The following is a 15,274-nucleotide window of genomic DNA, read 5'->3' on the forward strand; positions in this document are numbered from 1 at the left end:
TCATTTTGTTTTTTAAGCTTGGAAACAATTAAATGTGTCTTTTTTGGTGGAAAAACAGTTAAGTTTCCATATCAACTAGAATAATTTGTAACTATATTATATAAAGCCAATATAAAAAAATCACCACTTGCTCCTCAGTAAACCACTAACATCCCAGTTATGAAAATGCAGCTGGAGGGAAAAATGCAAATGCCGAAATTAACTTTTTTCCCCTTCAACTACTGTTTTCATTCTCCAAGCAAGAGAGGCACCAAAAAAACTGTCGATGACATGAGCATTGCAGAGTCCCCACTGATGTCACTAGAAAACACTGTGTGACCACAGGAACCTTATTAAAGCAAAGTGTCACAACTGTCTCACTTTGTTTTTGTGACAACCTCTGTTTTACCCAGCACAGCAGGAAAGGAACCAGGGGCCCATGCAGCCCTTGATAAGGTAGCTATTATACTCGTGTAACTATATCACACTAATGTAATGCAGACTAACGACTCGGTAACTAAGGAGTCCTGGGCTGTGGGGACTGCGTGTGCGTTCAGACCTCTAACAGTGGCAGCAGAACATGTGCACACCTCCCAACACACTGCGAACACCAACAAAACACACCAACAGCGGTTAAATACTCCTTGGCCACAGCAGGTTCCCCAAGGTCAGGACAGAGATAAGTCTCAAGAAAGACTGGGCACAACCAGCAGGAATATAACCATCCCCAATACCACCTTCCAAGAGTTACACAGCAGCACCCGATGGAAGTTTAGCAAGGAGTGTGGTAATGCTCTCCCAGCCTCCAAAAATCTGCAGATCAAGGACTTCTCTTGGGCAGAAGTCTTTGAATCTCAGCCCTGAATGGGGCCTAGAAAATCCAGGCATTTCAGTGTCCAGCAACAAGCTGCAGCAGACAGCTTGACCTGTCCTCTGCATGTGGGTGTGCTTCGCTGTGGCTCCCTCAGAGGCGGAGGGAGCCACAGAGCTGGGAGAAGCACTTTGGCCTAGACAACAAAAGCCTCTGCAAGCAAAGAGTCACCTCAAATGACCAGTAACCACAGAGGGAGATCAAAGGGATCGTGGCGGAGGAGGCTGCTCTTTGGAGCCCGCCCGCAGCCGCCCACGGGCAAGCAGGGAGCTGTGCGGTCTGAGGAGGCGTCTGCGTCTCCTTGGGCCGACGGGGCAGCAGCTGGGAAAGGACTAGGGCAGGCCGAGCTTGCTGAGTGTTTCTCCTGAGAGCCAGCGTGCCCTTGGAAATGCAAAGCTTGCCTGAGCGCAGTGAGACACTCATGCTTGCTGCAATCCAGGTTTGAGTCTGTGGAGCCTGTACTGTGCATGTGCATCAAGATGGAAGCTGGAGAGCTGCTGAGCTGGTTGCATTTGCTGAAAGTGCTCGCTCCCGGACTATTAACTTCAGCAATCTGCATGCAGTGCATTTTCTTCTGGTTGCTGTCTCAGGGTAAAGTCCCTGACAATCAAGCTGACTTGGACATGGTAATTTACGGCCACAGAGAGCTATCGAAATGAAGAAGGTCATAACTCGGAGGTCTAGGTTCAGAAATGAAGGAACTGTGCAGCTTATTCCTATGAAGTTTATTCTGTCTGTTTTCCAGCAGTTTGCATCAAGGCTGAGAACTTCAGTGAGGAAAAATGGAGTTTTTACATGACAGAGGCTATTTCACCAGAATATCCTCTGGTGATCAGTAATGTGATCAGTGCGGTTAAAGTGATGTGTTAGAGTAGTCATTTCAACCATTTATGCTCTCTAGAGAACATATATATCTGATTTCTATTTTCCGCTCATCCTCATTCTAATTTGTAGTCCAAATCCTCGTGGCAATAGCACCCAGGACTGCTGCGAGAGGGCTGCTTAGACCCTTCCCTTACAGAGAGCTCCCAGAGCAGATCAGAAGGCTTCTGAACACAAGAAAAAGGTCATGCTCTATTGGTTTAGAAGTGGGCTAAGTAACTTTGTAAGCAGAAATCCAAAGGGACAAATGGATCAGAAGGGTTGTAGACAACTCTCCCCGTGCCTGTTGCACTCCTGCGGGCAGGTTTTTGCTCTCAAGTTTAATGTTAGCTGGCCGAGTGGCGGAAATCTCTGCCTAGCGCTGCCTGCTCTTCAGAAAGCTCCTTCAGGCTCCCTGGAAGCACAGCCCCCTCTGTGCTCTTCTGTACAGATCTCCCACCCTCCGGGAGCTGCACACTGCCGTCTCCCGGCTGGGATTCCCTGGCCTTCCGCATGCCGTGCTCCCTTCACCTGTCTCCGTGCCGTAGCACCCTCGGCTGCTCCCAGGAGGAGGAACTTGCCCCCTTGCCCTCCACACAGCCCAGTCTTGGAGGGATGCGACAGAGCGACAAGTGGGACGCGGCACCTGCGACTGCTCACACAGAGGCTGAACCTCCCTCCCTGCGCACGCAGGCCCAGAACTGCTCTGCCATCCACAGCACCAACTCCCTGCCCGGGCTAGGGGCTTGCCACGCAGATCTGAGGAGAAAACGCTGGCTTTGATCACTGGAACCTGCGTGCAGTTGTGCAGAAATGTTTCTTGCTCAGAACTGCGGGTTGCCTGACAGGGTTCATTTTGCACCACCCTTGAGTATCCTGCACTCAAGTATCCTGCACTCGTGGCAATGCCAGGGAAAGGCAGTACATCATCCTCTCCCTCATACTCTTGAGGATGCCAGGAGGAGAATATTGCCCTTGTTTATGATTTAAGATGTGCAGGGCAGTACCTCCGACCTCCTTACCACGTCTTGCACGATACTCGCTTCTCACCGTGGACACACGCCCTGCGGATCCAACGCACACCCTGAGGTGTCTGATTTACCTCAGCAGTTCCCTGGGGCGATCCCAGCAGCCGGGGCAGTGCGAACAGGCTCGGTACCCTGGCCAGGCCGCTGGGTGCGAGCGGCCCTCGCAGCCCGCGGCAGACGCGAGGCGGCAGGAGGCGGCCCCGGCCGGCGGCCCAGGAGCTCCCCCGCGCGGCCGCGGCGCCGCTTTGGGGCCGGCCCCGCGGGCAGGGCGGCCCCGCGGCCCGGCCAGGCCGCCTGCAAGCAGCAGCGACACCCCCGAGCCCGCCAGGCTACCTTCAAACAGCAGCCACCCCAACGCCGCGATAAACATCGCACCGCAACCCCGCCTGCGCCGCCGCACGCCGCTCCAGCGGCTCCACAGAAGCCACTGACCAGGCAACCACACGAGAGGCCTTCACACCCGCCCGGGGCTCCCAAAGAGCCCGGTGCGCAGGGTTTGCAGCGCAGCGTCACAAGTGCCTTGCTACCCTGCTCGGCAGGGCAGCCCGCGTGGGCAGCCGCGGCCTGCGCGCCGTGAGCAGCCGCAGAGCGCGCGGCGGGACGAGCGAGGGAGCACCGCGAGCAGCCACAGAGCGCGCGGCAGGACGAGCGAGGGAGCACCGCGAGCAGCTGCAGAGCGCGTGGCGGGACGAGCGAGGGAGCACCGCGAGCAGCCGCAGAGCGCGCGGCAGGACGAGCGAGGGAGCACCGCGAGCAGCCACGGAGCGCGCGGCGGGACGAGCGAGGGAGCACCGCGAGCAGCCGCAGAGCGCGCGGCGGGACGAGCGAGGGAGCACCGCGAGCAGCCGCAGAGCGCGTGGCGGGACGAGCGAGGGAGCACCGCGAGCAGCCGCAGAGCACGTGGCGGGACGAGCAAGGGAGCACCGCGAGCAGCCGCAGAGCGCGCGGCAGGACGAGCGAGGGAGCACCGCGAGCAGCCGCAGAGCGCGCGGCGGGACGAGCGAGGGAGCGCACGAGCCGCGCGCGGGCTCACACCTCCGCATCCTGCGCTGCCCCTGCCGCTTGTTTATGCGCCTGCTGGCAAGGGGCTTGAAAGCTGTCCCCAAACCCTAAAAATAGCCTAGCCAAAGCCATTGTTCCCTTCTCAATTAGAAGGCCAGGAAAGGAAGAGGCCGGAGAGCGCAGCCTTTCTGCTCCTGCCCAGGGGGAGCGACCCCAAGGCATGAGAATATAGGGCAGGGATTGAAGTAAGGGCCGAGAAGCAGCAGGAGACAACGGCACGCGGTTTGTGCAGACAGACTGCAGCAGCCTCGGCTGAAAGGATCACAAAAGGTTTTATTGAGGGAGAGAACACGTTGCTTTGCTGTGGGCAAGGGCGCAGCTGCAGGCAGGCGGGGAGCGCCGCGCGGCGGGGCTGAGAAGAGCTAGGCCGTTAAACAGGGCGAGCAAACGTGTGCACTGCACATCACGAGCAAACGCTCGCCGGGAACCAGGCTCCTGAGGGACGCAGCGAGCGCGGAGCTGCCCAGGTTGCACGAAGCTATAGGGGGAAGTCCTGAAGACAGCGGCATGGTGGAGAGCGATGTGCGCTGCCTGACAGGGACGCGTGGATGTTCGTCGGGAACCTGGTATTTTACTGGCTGCAGTTTGAAATGCACAAAGATGCCAGTAAGGATTTTCCAGCCTCTTTATAGACAGTGAGGTGGCACGTGAGACAGGAGAAACAAGGAGTTCTTCAGGGGGAGAGTAAGAGTGGAGGAAGGTTAGGAAAAGGAAAATGAGCCCTGAAAGGAACATGTGGATGAAAGACAGTGAAAACCGAAATGAGGAAGAGGAATGGGTCTGAGGATGGAAAAAGGAAACACGTGCTTGCGAGCAGAAGCAGTTAGAGCGATAGGAAGGGCGCTGTGGAAACACGCTGCTCGTCCCAGGTGTTAACGGTAACCAACAGTAGCGTTTAGATGAAACGCTCCCAAATGCCTTCGTGCAGCAGCGAAACGCTGGCAGAGAGGGGTAAGGCAGAAAGACTTGAGGATGGGGACACAACCATGGAGTGGGTTTGGGGCTGAGGAGAAGAGAAGGACCCCTGGCTTTGCGCCCCGAGCGAGACGCGCGGGTCTCTTGGCTGGTGGAGACGCACTGCAAGCGCCCGGCTCTGCTCGCTCCTCAGCGGCCACCTGGAAGCAACAACCGCTGTCTACACTGAGGCCCCGGGTGCTGCCGCACCGACCCCAGACAGCACGCTGGCCGCTACAGCAATCACAAATGAAATGCTCCTGATCTGGAAGCTGCTTTCCCAAGGTTTTATCTGCCCGACGATTAGTATTATAGATGCACACAAATAGTCAGGTCTAAGCAAACACAGCCCGTTTTATCCCAACGAGTCCTAAAACATTTCCCGTGTGCGCACAGATTGCAGGCTAAAGCCCAGAAGAGAGGAAGGAGAGAAGGCTCTGGCTTGGCACACAGGGTCCGATCCCTTCCGTGAAGCCCTGGCCAGGCCCTTTTGCAGCTGGCGCTTCCATTGGATGCGGATGAGCCAGACACTTCTTGCCCTGCTGGTTAACAACGTCCCCACCAAGCAAGGCCAGCAGCCACCTAAGGGCAGCGGAAGCTGCTTGGGCAAAGCCACACGCAGGCACACAGACACGCGGCTGCTCTGCGGTGCCTCGAGCAGCGACCCGCTGGCGCTGGGCACGCGGGGCCGGGGCGCGGAAGATGGCAGCCTGTGCCACGGTGCGTTGAGCGAGAAGCCATCTTTGCGGAAGTGAAGATCAAAGGTCGTGACAGAAAATCCTTCATCTTCCTGTCTGTGACAGCAACCCGTGAAGTAGGAAAAAAGCACAAACTGCACAGGTGTGGGCGACGGTGCGTGCTGACATAGCGCTAACGTCGTCAGAGGGTTAAATTGATTCTGATTGTCATATAATTTCCCCCGTCACCCACAAACCACTTCCTCTGCTACCCATGAAATCCTCTGCGTGCTCTCAGGAGGCAGAAGGCTGCTGTGTCTATGTCAGGCAAGCATGAAGTCAGTGGCTCTCACTTTCTGGCTCCTCTGCTTTCAGTTTGAAGCCCTGTGCGGTAAGTAGCTTTTTGGGTTATTCTCCCTGCAGCACCTGTCTCTGCGGAATACGATCCACCTGATGAAGGGGGACGCTAAGCGAGGGCCGGGGGGCTAGGGGTGCTTAAGGGAAGCAGCAGCAAAGACAGCGCTCTTGACTTCAGTGGCACCAGGGAGCTGGTGGTGCAGAGCACACGTGCTGGGAGCCCGGCACAGAAAAGCAGCGTGTCCTGCTGATATTCCTCACCTGCTCCGTGCTACCCTGACTGAGCTCGGGTCTTACACACGGCTTCATAAAGAGAAGCCAAGATGCTGGTACTAGTTCTGCTCGCGTTTGGGAGGGTATTTGGGAGGGTATTTGGGAGCGCACAGTTTGGCAGTGTGAGAGAGATAGGAATATAGATACTATCTGATTAAGAAGAGTCCTTTTTTTCGATATATAGACTGTCCAAGGGTTTAGCATTACACGCCATAGGCCTGGAATTTCATGGGCACACTTATGAAGCACATGGCTCCAAAGGTTGTGCCAAGGGCTATTGGCTACAAGTGTTTCTGAACTGCCACAGATATAGGAGAGGTTGCAAATCCTGCAGTAGTGTTTTAGTACTCTAGACATTTCACATACAGCTTAAGCTTTTATTTAACTAAGAAATAGTCCCCAGCTCCTTAGGCCATGCAGACACTCCTGTGAAGGCTACTAGCACAGCAGCATTATCCTGGGTTTTCAGCGAGATTGAAAAGACAGGTGAGATGCCAGGGAAGGAGGATTGTGACCAGCATCTCTCCAGGGCCCTAAGCAGCCCTTAAAGCGCTACGCTGGGACCCAGCAGCACCAGGGCCCTGCGGTATGGTCAGTATTTCTCTGCTAGGCAATTTAGCAGGTATCGTCTCTGGCATGCGCCATCCACGTGGCTGGGGCTACCCAACGGGCTGTGCCCTGGGAAGAGAAACAGGCTGCAATTTTAAGGATGTAAATAATATTGCTGCTGTATAGTGGCATTTCCGCCTTTCTTCAAACCTGCAGAATGGGGCTTGGGCTGTGAAGAGATGATGTTAGGAGAAAGGAAGAAATGAAAAATGGTATCTCAGATTTTTTCTTACACTGCTTCCAAGTTAAAAAGCAGTAATTATCATCACTGCTAGAAAGGAAAGGGCTGTAAAAGATCAGCATGATGCACGAGAGATCAGCATGATCCACTCGATGAAGGGATATGTTATCATTGCCAAAAGGGCTTACAAGCACTGGGGCAAGTTTTCAGGAGCGGCAACGGAGTAACCTCTAAATGTTATTTGGTTTAGAGATAAGCCAGGCTTATTTCAGAGTTGTGGTTAGTTTTTTCAATGAAAATAGGCCACAGAGGCAGTATGTACGTGCCTTGGGTCATTTGCAGCACAAGTGTTTGTAAAGGCAGGAGCCCAAGTGTCTAGGGTCTGCATGGGAGCGCAGAGCCGCGGGGCTGAGGGCCCCTCACGCTGCACATGAACCTGCACTCGCCAGCTGCAGCTGGGCGGCTCTGCTGCTCACCCTCAGCTCTGCTCTTGTCAGTGCGGCAGAAACCCAGGCCCTTTTCAGAGTGAAATATTGTCAAAAATGGCTGCTGTGGTAGTCGCATACATTAAAACAGCTTCAGTATTTTACAGTGTGTCATACGGCAGGAAAACAATCCATACTGGGTCCATACTGATCCTAGAGCGATCCTGCCACTACTCGCCGTGCCCAGAAGCACTGCTTTCCTCTGCTGGCCCCTGGCCAGCTGGGCACCCTGAAAACTGCATTTAACAGTGTCACTAGGTATTTAGTGAGAACAAACACCCTACAGGCTGCCAAATACCCTGTCTGTTATCACACACTTAAGTAATAGCCTGAAAGAAGTGCAGATATTAGAGCTGTCAGTGCAGCAGATATGGCTGCTGACTGTGCACAGCAGACCGGGAAGAGTAGGATAAGTCTGAAGAGGATGAATCAATCAAACGGGACAGCAGCTGGCTCTGCTGTCCAGCCACACACCACAGAGCCTTCCAGAAGCCCATCAGCTTGTGCACTGCACTAAAAACATATTCAACAGGTATGATTCACTGAAATGCTCTTGTCAGGGATGCTACACAGGGTGCAGCAAAGAGCTTGGACGCTAAAGGGTTGCGCGTGTGTGGAGGGAGAGGAAGGCTGATCCCGAGCGCCTACGAAGAGGAAGGAATTCCAGCCTGGGCTGCGCTGTGGGGTCACGGGTGCCCAGGGAACGAGATCAGAGGTGCTGGGACAAGGGGGCAGCCTCTGGCACCGCTGGGCATCGCTATGCCTGGGTACAGGGCGACCCTCAGCAACAGCAGCAGGAGTAACTATCTGCCCCATCTCCTTAGCACCATGAAGAACTGGTGCAGGGTGTCTTGCAATCCAAGGGGCCTTTGAAGAACCTTCTCAGAGTACAGGGGGAGAGGAAAAGCAGACACTGCTTTTCCTACCTAGCTATAGGACAAACTTCTACCAGAGCATACTGCAAAAACAACAGCTCTAAATGAAGCACTCCCCTGCTGCGCCCGGCCTGTGCCTACTGACACACGAACCCTTTCCAAGCGGTACCTGCCACTAACCCAGCCCGAAAACTCCTCTCTCAGCATTGTCCTGGTGGGTGGCAACGGAGGTGCCAGCTCAGAAAAATCCCAGAACAGATGCAAGGTGTGCCAGGCTGCTACCAGCGGGGCTGTCTATGACACAGGGTTGAATGCAGTTGATAGGCATGAAGAGAAGAACAGCTTGTAAGAAAGAAAGAAAACTGTACCAACTACCTGAACATGTTCTTGCTGTGCACCCACAGCATCACCAGGTATTTCTTCTAGATGTGTCCCCAGAAAAACATTTTCACACTAGATCATTCAGTGTATGCTGAGGAGCAGGGATGGAGCATAAGGGGCACTTAGGGCTGGATGGACACAGTGTATCCTGGTGCCCTGCTGGGATCCGGATCCAGGAGGAAGCAACACAGTGCTGCTGCGTTTGGGGGCAGATTTCTTCTGTATCTTTGGAAAAAAATTACATTCATCTCCCTTTGCACTTACGATAGAAGAAAATGCACACAGAAGTGAAATATAAATAGAATTTTAAAAGTAGAAATGAAATATAAATTAAACAGAAATACCTACTTTTCAGAGCTTTAAAGAATTTGTATGCACGATAGATGTGATCAATATTAATTATTACTCAATTGATTTTCTTTCTACTTTGATTTCTATAACTTGGGATTTTATCACATCATGTGATTTGATAGGGTAGCACACAGACGGGCTCAGGAGCATCAGAAACTCATGTCACAAAATCACAGCAGCAACTTACTGTTCCCCAGCCCGCCCCCTCTTCCTCCATCTCTCTCCCTGCATATTAAACAGGAAACAATTTTGTATTTTTCAGGAGCTGACACCTGCTCATCACGATTATGCAAAAACATAGGTAAGACATTTTAAAAGCTGTTTAATTACTTGTGCACAATTTGGTTTATTGTTGTAAACGACTTCTAGATCAGAAATACTGACCCTGAAGAAAACTGTCATATTTTTACAGCACACTGACACTTAATTTTTTTCAGTCACTTCACTCTTCTTTTTCTCCTCCAAGAAAATAAAAATGGAAACAATTTGCAGAATGAGATCAGCTCAACTTCTGAGAGTTTTTCTGTCAATGTTTTAGGGAAGGCCTAGTGTGATCCTTGGATTGCATGTAAACACATGCGTACAGTGATGCTTGTCCTCTCCTCCTCCCTTTCTGGGAGTGAAAAAGGTGATATAGCCACGGAAATAATTAGGTTTCACCTTAATAACATGCCTCCATCAGCGTGGAAAACAAAGAGGTCTTTCAGTTAAGGCAAAACTGTATGGCTCACTCGGTCTATTTGAATGAGCTTCCCCTCATTTCAGGGATTCTCCTCATTGCTATGCAAGTGACTACTTTTTATTTTCATGCCTTCAGATCGGCCTCATGTCTCTGACCCCCAGCTGGTGGTGGATTTTAGTAGTGGAGACTTCAAGCTCACATTCCACAACCCCAAAAACGTGAGCGAGTTCAGCATGATCCTTTTCAAAGGGCACGAGAAGCAGCAGATCTGCGCGCTCCACGTGAGCAAAGGGAACGCCATTCCCGAGAGCAACGTCACCTACTGCCACGCAGAGCATTCAAACAGCAGCACCACCTTCGTTCTCAAAAGCCTGGAGAGAAAGCACGAGGGCATTTACACCTGCTGCCTGGAGATGTTTTTACCCCCTCCTTACATAGAGTGCAGGCTGAACGAAACCTATCTATACATCCCAGGTAAGCTACTATTCTTCTGCTCTCCTTTCCCTCAGGAGAGCTCTTCATCTGAGGAGGATCTTACTCCACAGCTCCCTTCTACCATTTCATTAATAAAAAGAGAAGAAAAAAAATTGGAAGTTATCTTTAAGAAAATAAAAAGAGCCAGGTCTCAAGCCATAACTTTTTGCTTCCCCCTCTCCAGAAAAGGAAAAGTGCATCTCTACAGGACTTGTGTCAGGGATAGTTATTGGACTGACAGCATTTGCCATGATCTCCTGTGTCTGCTGTGTAGTAGTGTGCTGCTTAAGGAACAAGGTAAGTAAGTCTACGAAGTTCTGCACAGCCCTTACAAGGGTCACGGAGAGGGAACTTCACTTAGTGAGATTTAGAGGGTGGGAGAGGTTCATGCTTCGCATGGGATGTGTGTGTTGACAACGAGACTGACTTGGTAATTTACTGCTGGAATTCCATCATTGATGACAGCAGCTCAGATGTAATTTTTCTAAACCAAAATTGTTTATTGATTTAAAGATCGGGAACCAAAGGCAAGAGGGGCAGAGATGCACAGGTCAGCAAAAATACTTTGCTAAGCAATTCACCAGATTGTTTTCTTCCAGAGGGGAAAACAAATCATCTGTGGAATAATTCCAGCTCCCTTCCACAGCAAAACCACTCAAATAAAAGCCGCTTGGCTGAAGAAAGGAGGACCATGCACATTAGTTATGTTTGTTGGACAGTGTTTTTCATTTTCAGTTTGTCCTGCTCCCAGTTATGTATGTGAATGCCTGCCTATTTGACTTTATCATCTCTAGTGAAAACAGTCAGATTTAATTGCCTTCTTTAAAGAAAATAGGCAGGAATGAGTGAGGTTGGTGACCACAAACTGAATTCCTGGCATTTTGTTTGCAGAATCAACAGTGCGACTCCAACTCCCATGAGTACAACAGCGAGTACATGCCCATGGCAGCAGTGAATGCAGCTAAGAAACCAAGAATCTGAGGTTGTGTTAAGTCTAATGGCCCTTGTACCTCCACTTGTACCTGTTGCTTCCTCTGGGTGGGAGGGTGCTCGCTGTGTCTCCTGGCCATTCTAGGTGGTGGGGATTCTTACAAGAGGGTATGTAGGAGTTTATGCTGCCACACAGCTGAAAAAGGAAACAAAAAGCAAAATTTCTGGGGAGCTTTTGAATCAGAATGGTGGGCTGGCTCCTAGAAGTGAAACACTCCACGTCAGTGCAAAGAAATGATCTTATGCAGGAAAAAGGAACATACAGCTGTTCCATTCAGATTCTTGACACAGTACAAGGTAGCCCAAATGTCCCTGGGAAAGCCATTTGCTGGCTTTGCTCAGGGTCACTGGCTAGGAACAAATAGGCACAGGGAGGAACTTCCTTACTGCTCAAGCCCCGACACAGTAGCCAGCAGCAGTTTGGGTACAAAGCAGAAGAAGTTGGACTGATTCAGACATGTGTGGGCTGTACATAACTAATTTTCCACTTCTCATGCAGGTATGAGCTATTCCTGGCACAGAAACCCTGGCAGGAGGAGTTTGCAGCTACTGAAACCTGGACAGGAGGAAATCAGCATCTTCTCACCCTCCCTGAGCAATCACCATGGGCCTGTGCTCAGCCATGAGGCATGGCTCTAGTCCTGTCCAGAGCTGTTTTGCCCACGCTCCTTGACCCACTGACTTGTACATGAGGTGCTAGCAATGTGTTCAAGATGTCCACTTGCAGGTGACCAAAAAAGTAGCAATAGTCACTTGAGTAGATCTCTCCAGTGCAGCTACAGCATGTTTTTGCTTTCTGCAGTCTCCTTTATGATAAACTTCCCAGCAGGGAAAACCAGACTACCTCCAGCACCAACCCTTGCGCATGGCCATGAAGCACGGCCCATGTCTTGCACATTCCCCTTCAGTCGGGGCCAGGGCAGCCCGACACCCCTGGCCGGTGCCGAGGTTCCCGGCCAAACCCCCCGCCACGCTCGGAGCGCGCAGCGTGCACCTACGCTCTCCTGCCACGGCACCTGGGACGGAACAAAAACTGAGATCACAACAGGGCTTTCTTGTCACCCAGAACCTCAGACACCTGCTTTTTTCATATCTATAGTATCGATACATATTTTTACCTCACACCTTAGGGCTCCTCTTAATTAAATTCTGAATTGCTCTACCAAAAGCTAAACATATCACTCCCAAGTCTGCAGCTGTTCTTTAAAGCAGTTCAGGCCTGCAGGATCAGCCCCTGAACTAGGAGCACAACCTCTCCCATTCACATTTCACAGCACAAACGCACCGCAGTCCATAAGGGCACTGCAGTTTGACATGAAGCCTCCACCACTTCCCCAGTGGGTTTGAGGGTTACTTGACCTTCCTCAAATTGCTGGAAGCCTTCAAGAAGCAGGAAGCAACCCCTCCTGCAGGCTCCTTGCATAATGGCCATAAATGACCTGCTGGGAAGCCCACCCAGCATCTGGCAGGCACAGGCCAGCTGTGCACAAGCAGAGGAGCACACAGGTGCTGCATGTCTCCAATTCAGGGAAAAAAGCAGATACTCAAAGGATGCAAGAGCACAAAATCCAAAGCTTGTGTATCTGGTAGGCAAAAGGTTGGTTGGAAATTTGGTAAGGGCAAACAGGGATGAGCTTGTGTCAAGAACAGGGCTTTTCTGGGCAAACATCTATCTGCATGGAAGTGATACAGAGCAAAGGTGCAAACTGTTAGTCAGGGCCTTGAGCAAGGAGGAAAGCACTGAAAGAAATGGGGATTCAGTTTAGGTACCTGGTCAGATAACCAGCTCCTATGCAGAGATCTACGTTGGCCTCCTAACATTTAAGTTAATGTTACATCCTCTCCCATTGCTCTACCAAATATTTTCCGGACTACTAAACCTCCCGAGGGCAAAAATATCCCCTGTACCTTCACAAATACACTGATTTCACCATTTTAAACTTTTAAAACTGTTTAAAAGAGTTAACTACTACTGCCTACGAGAAATGCTAGATGTAAGATCCTATGTGACAGTGGAGAGGCCAAAGGAACCTACTGAGAAAGAAGTTCAAGGAACAATGTTTCTGAAAGAAGGAAGAAGCTTGAGGTTTTCTTTGAGATGCTGCTGGATAAAGGACAAAAGATGAAAGCTTGACCAAGGTAGTTTAAAATACATACACTGTGCTCGAGAGATAAATGATTTATATTCAAGGTAACAAAAGCCTATTTAAATAAACTTTAGGAAGTGTCAGACTCCATCACTGCTTTTCTTTGATAAAGATTTTTATTTGTAATAAAGCTGTTTTTATTATACTGCACGTGTCCTTAATGCATGCAATTCATGTGAAAAACAGGCTCTATGGCCTCCACAGAGAGATGGAGAGGGAGTGCTGCCAATTTAGCCCTATGTAGCATCTTTGGGGGAAACAAGAAAAGGACTAAATTTATTTTTAAAAAGCAAATTTGGAGATGTTTCCATGTGGTGAGAAAATGATGCTCTCTGCATCTATTTGTTCCTTTATTTTCAAGAAAGTTTTTTTTATTTCCTGATTTCTTCTTTCTTTTAATCCTTTACACAATAAATGGTTAATCTCCAGGATTATTTTTGGACAGCTTCTTTCTGCCATTCTTCAATGCCTTCAAATCTAAAGGAGCTGGAAGAAGATTAAAGGATGGCAGAATGAAAAAACATCTATAAAAATGTAACAAGAGTTGGATTTATAGACCAAGTGACAAAAAGGATTAAAGAAAAGAAAAAGGAGCAAAGAAGGATAAACAAGCAGCATGATATTCTAAAAGATCAACATTTGGAAAAGTAAAAACTCACTGGAAACTCCTCGTTTTGGAAGAAAGATCAGTTTTGCAGGAAATTAAATACAAAAATTTTGACCAGCTCTTCTACAAAATCCTCTCTCAAGAGGAGTAGAAGTATGAGTAAAATCCAAATTATCCCTAGGAAACTGGAGATTCTGAGAGTCAATAAGTTACTAAAAAAGCAACCTCAGCCTTCCTTTTCTGTCTGCTATGTAATGAATTTGGACTGCAACACATTTTACTACTGCACAGCAGTCTCTGATGGAGGGCACTATAACTGTGTCTTGCTCTTCTCTTGCTCTACAGGCAATAGAATTAGAGAAGTATTTTTCCTGAACACTAAGAACAGTGTTTGCATAAAACTAGTTTCTCATTCCACAAAAATCCAGTATTCGTAAGATGCTTTATCCTTTCTGAGCTACTTGTACTATGACCTTCCCCATACACATTTACACTTAATGACCTTGATATCTTCCTAGTCCATGTCTAGAAAACTGTACAAATGCATAAGCCAGTACACCCAATAGGTGTGCATATAAGTAGGAATTAAAAACTTTAGCAAACTATCCTGAACTTACTTCCACTGAACAGGTAGCATTAGGTGGTATGAACAGGTGAAAGATGTTCAGGCTGACAACTTTGGTTACCACAGGTTTTACAGAGGGCTAAATGACAAGAACAACTCATAATTTGCCTACCTGCACACCTTGAAAGGGGTTGAAATTGAAACCTGAACATGCAGTTTGGAAGTTTAGCCTGAATTATGAATCCTGAACACTCTTGGACTTCAATGATCAGATTCAAGATTGGGATTTTGTAGCCAGTATATAATAATGGATATGAGATCCTATTACAAAATGCCATGGGCCATTTTTCCTTAACACAAGTACTTCACTAACTTCAAAGTTCAAGTAGTTTTCATTTTTACCATACTTCTTACCCATATACTTTTTCAAAGTATATTTTGGGCTAGGGGAAAAGAGAATCTGGAACTAGATTAAAGCAACCATATTAATCAGAACTGGGATCCATACTGCATACTGTTATTTATAAAACATTTTATATAGGGAAAGTGTGTTATACATGTGAATCTATAACTTGGCATGGAGAAAATGCATCCAAAATAAGGTAGAAAAAATGCAGACAACATTATTTAAAAATAAGTCCAGCTGGTTAGTGGGGACTTTTGCCAACACTAGGTTTACTGTGGAGCAGGATCTAAATCCTATTTTGCCTTTGGTTTAGCTTTAACTGCCAAGAGACACTCCACACAAGTCACTTGAGCTGTTCAGCCCCTTCTTTCTAGACAGTCTACCCACTGTCATGCAAGAAGATGAAACTGAGCATCATGTTTATCTTCTCTGATACTCAGAGGAACTACGACACTGTTT

At 49.3% G+C, this 15,274-nt stretch overlaps 1 protein-coding gene across 1 annotated transcript; it reads left to right on the plus strand.

Annotated features, from left to right (window-relative positions):
- The first annotated feature begins 5,687 nt into the window (after window positions 1–5,687).
- Window positions 5,688–11,123, plus strand: ICOS (inducible T cell costimulator). The gene is made up of 5 exons (XM_010220406.2): window positions 5,688–5,823; window positions 9,207–9,245; window positions 9,762–10,100; window positions 10,285–10,397; window positions 10,992–11,123. Exons 1-5 carry the CDS (start codon window positions 5,766–5,768, stop codon window positions 11,079–11,081), a joined length of 639 nt encoding a protein of 212 aa, XP_010218708.1. The 5' UTR covers window positions 5,688–5,765; the 3' UTR covers window positions 11,082–11,123.
- The last annotated feature ends 4,151 nt before the right edge of the window (window positions 11,124–15,274 follow it).

Source organism: Tinamus guttatus, unplaced genomic scaffold (assembly GCF_059628265.1).
Source record: "Tinamus guttatus ecotype Peru unplaced genomic scaffold, ASM5962826v1 Tinamus_guttatus_pri_ptg000197l, whole genome shotgun sequence".
In the NCBI taxonomy this organism is placed as follows: domain Eukaryota; kingdom Metazoa; phylum Chordata; class Aves; order Tinamiformes; family Tinamidae; genus Tinamus; species Tinamus guttatus.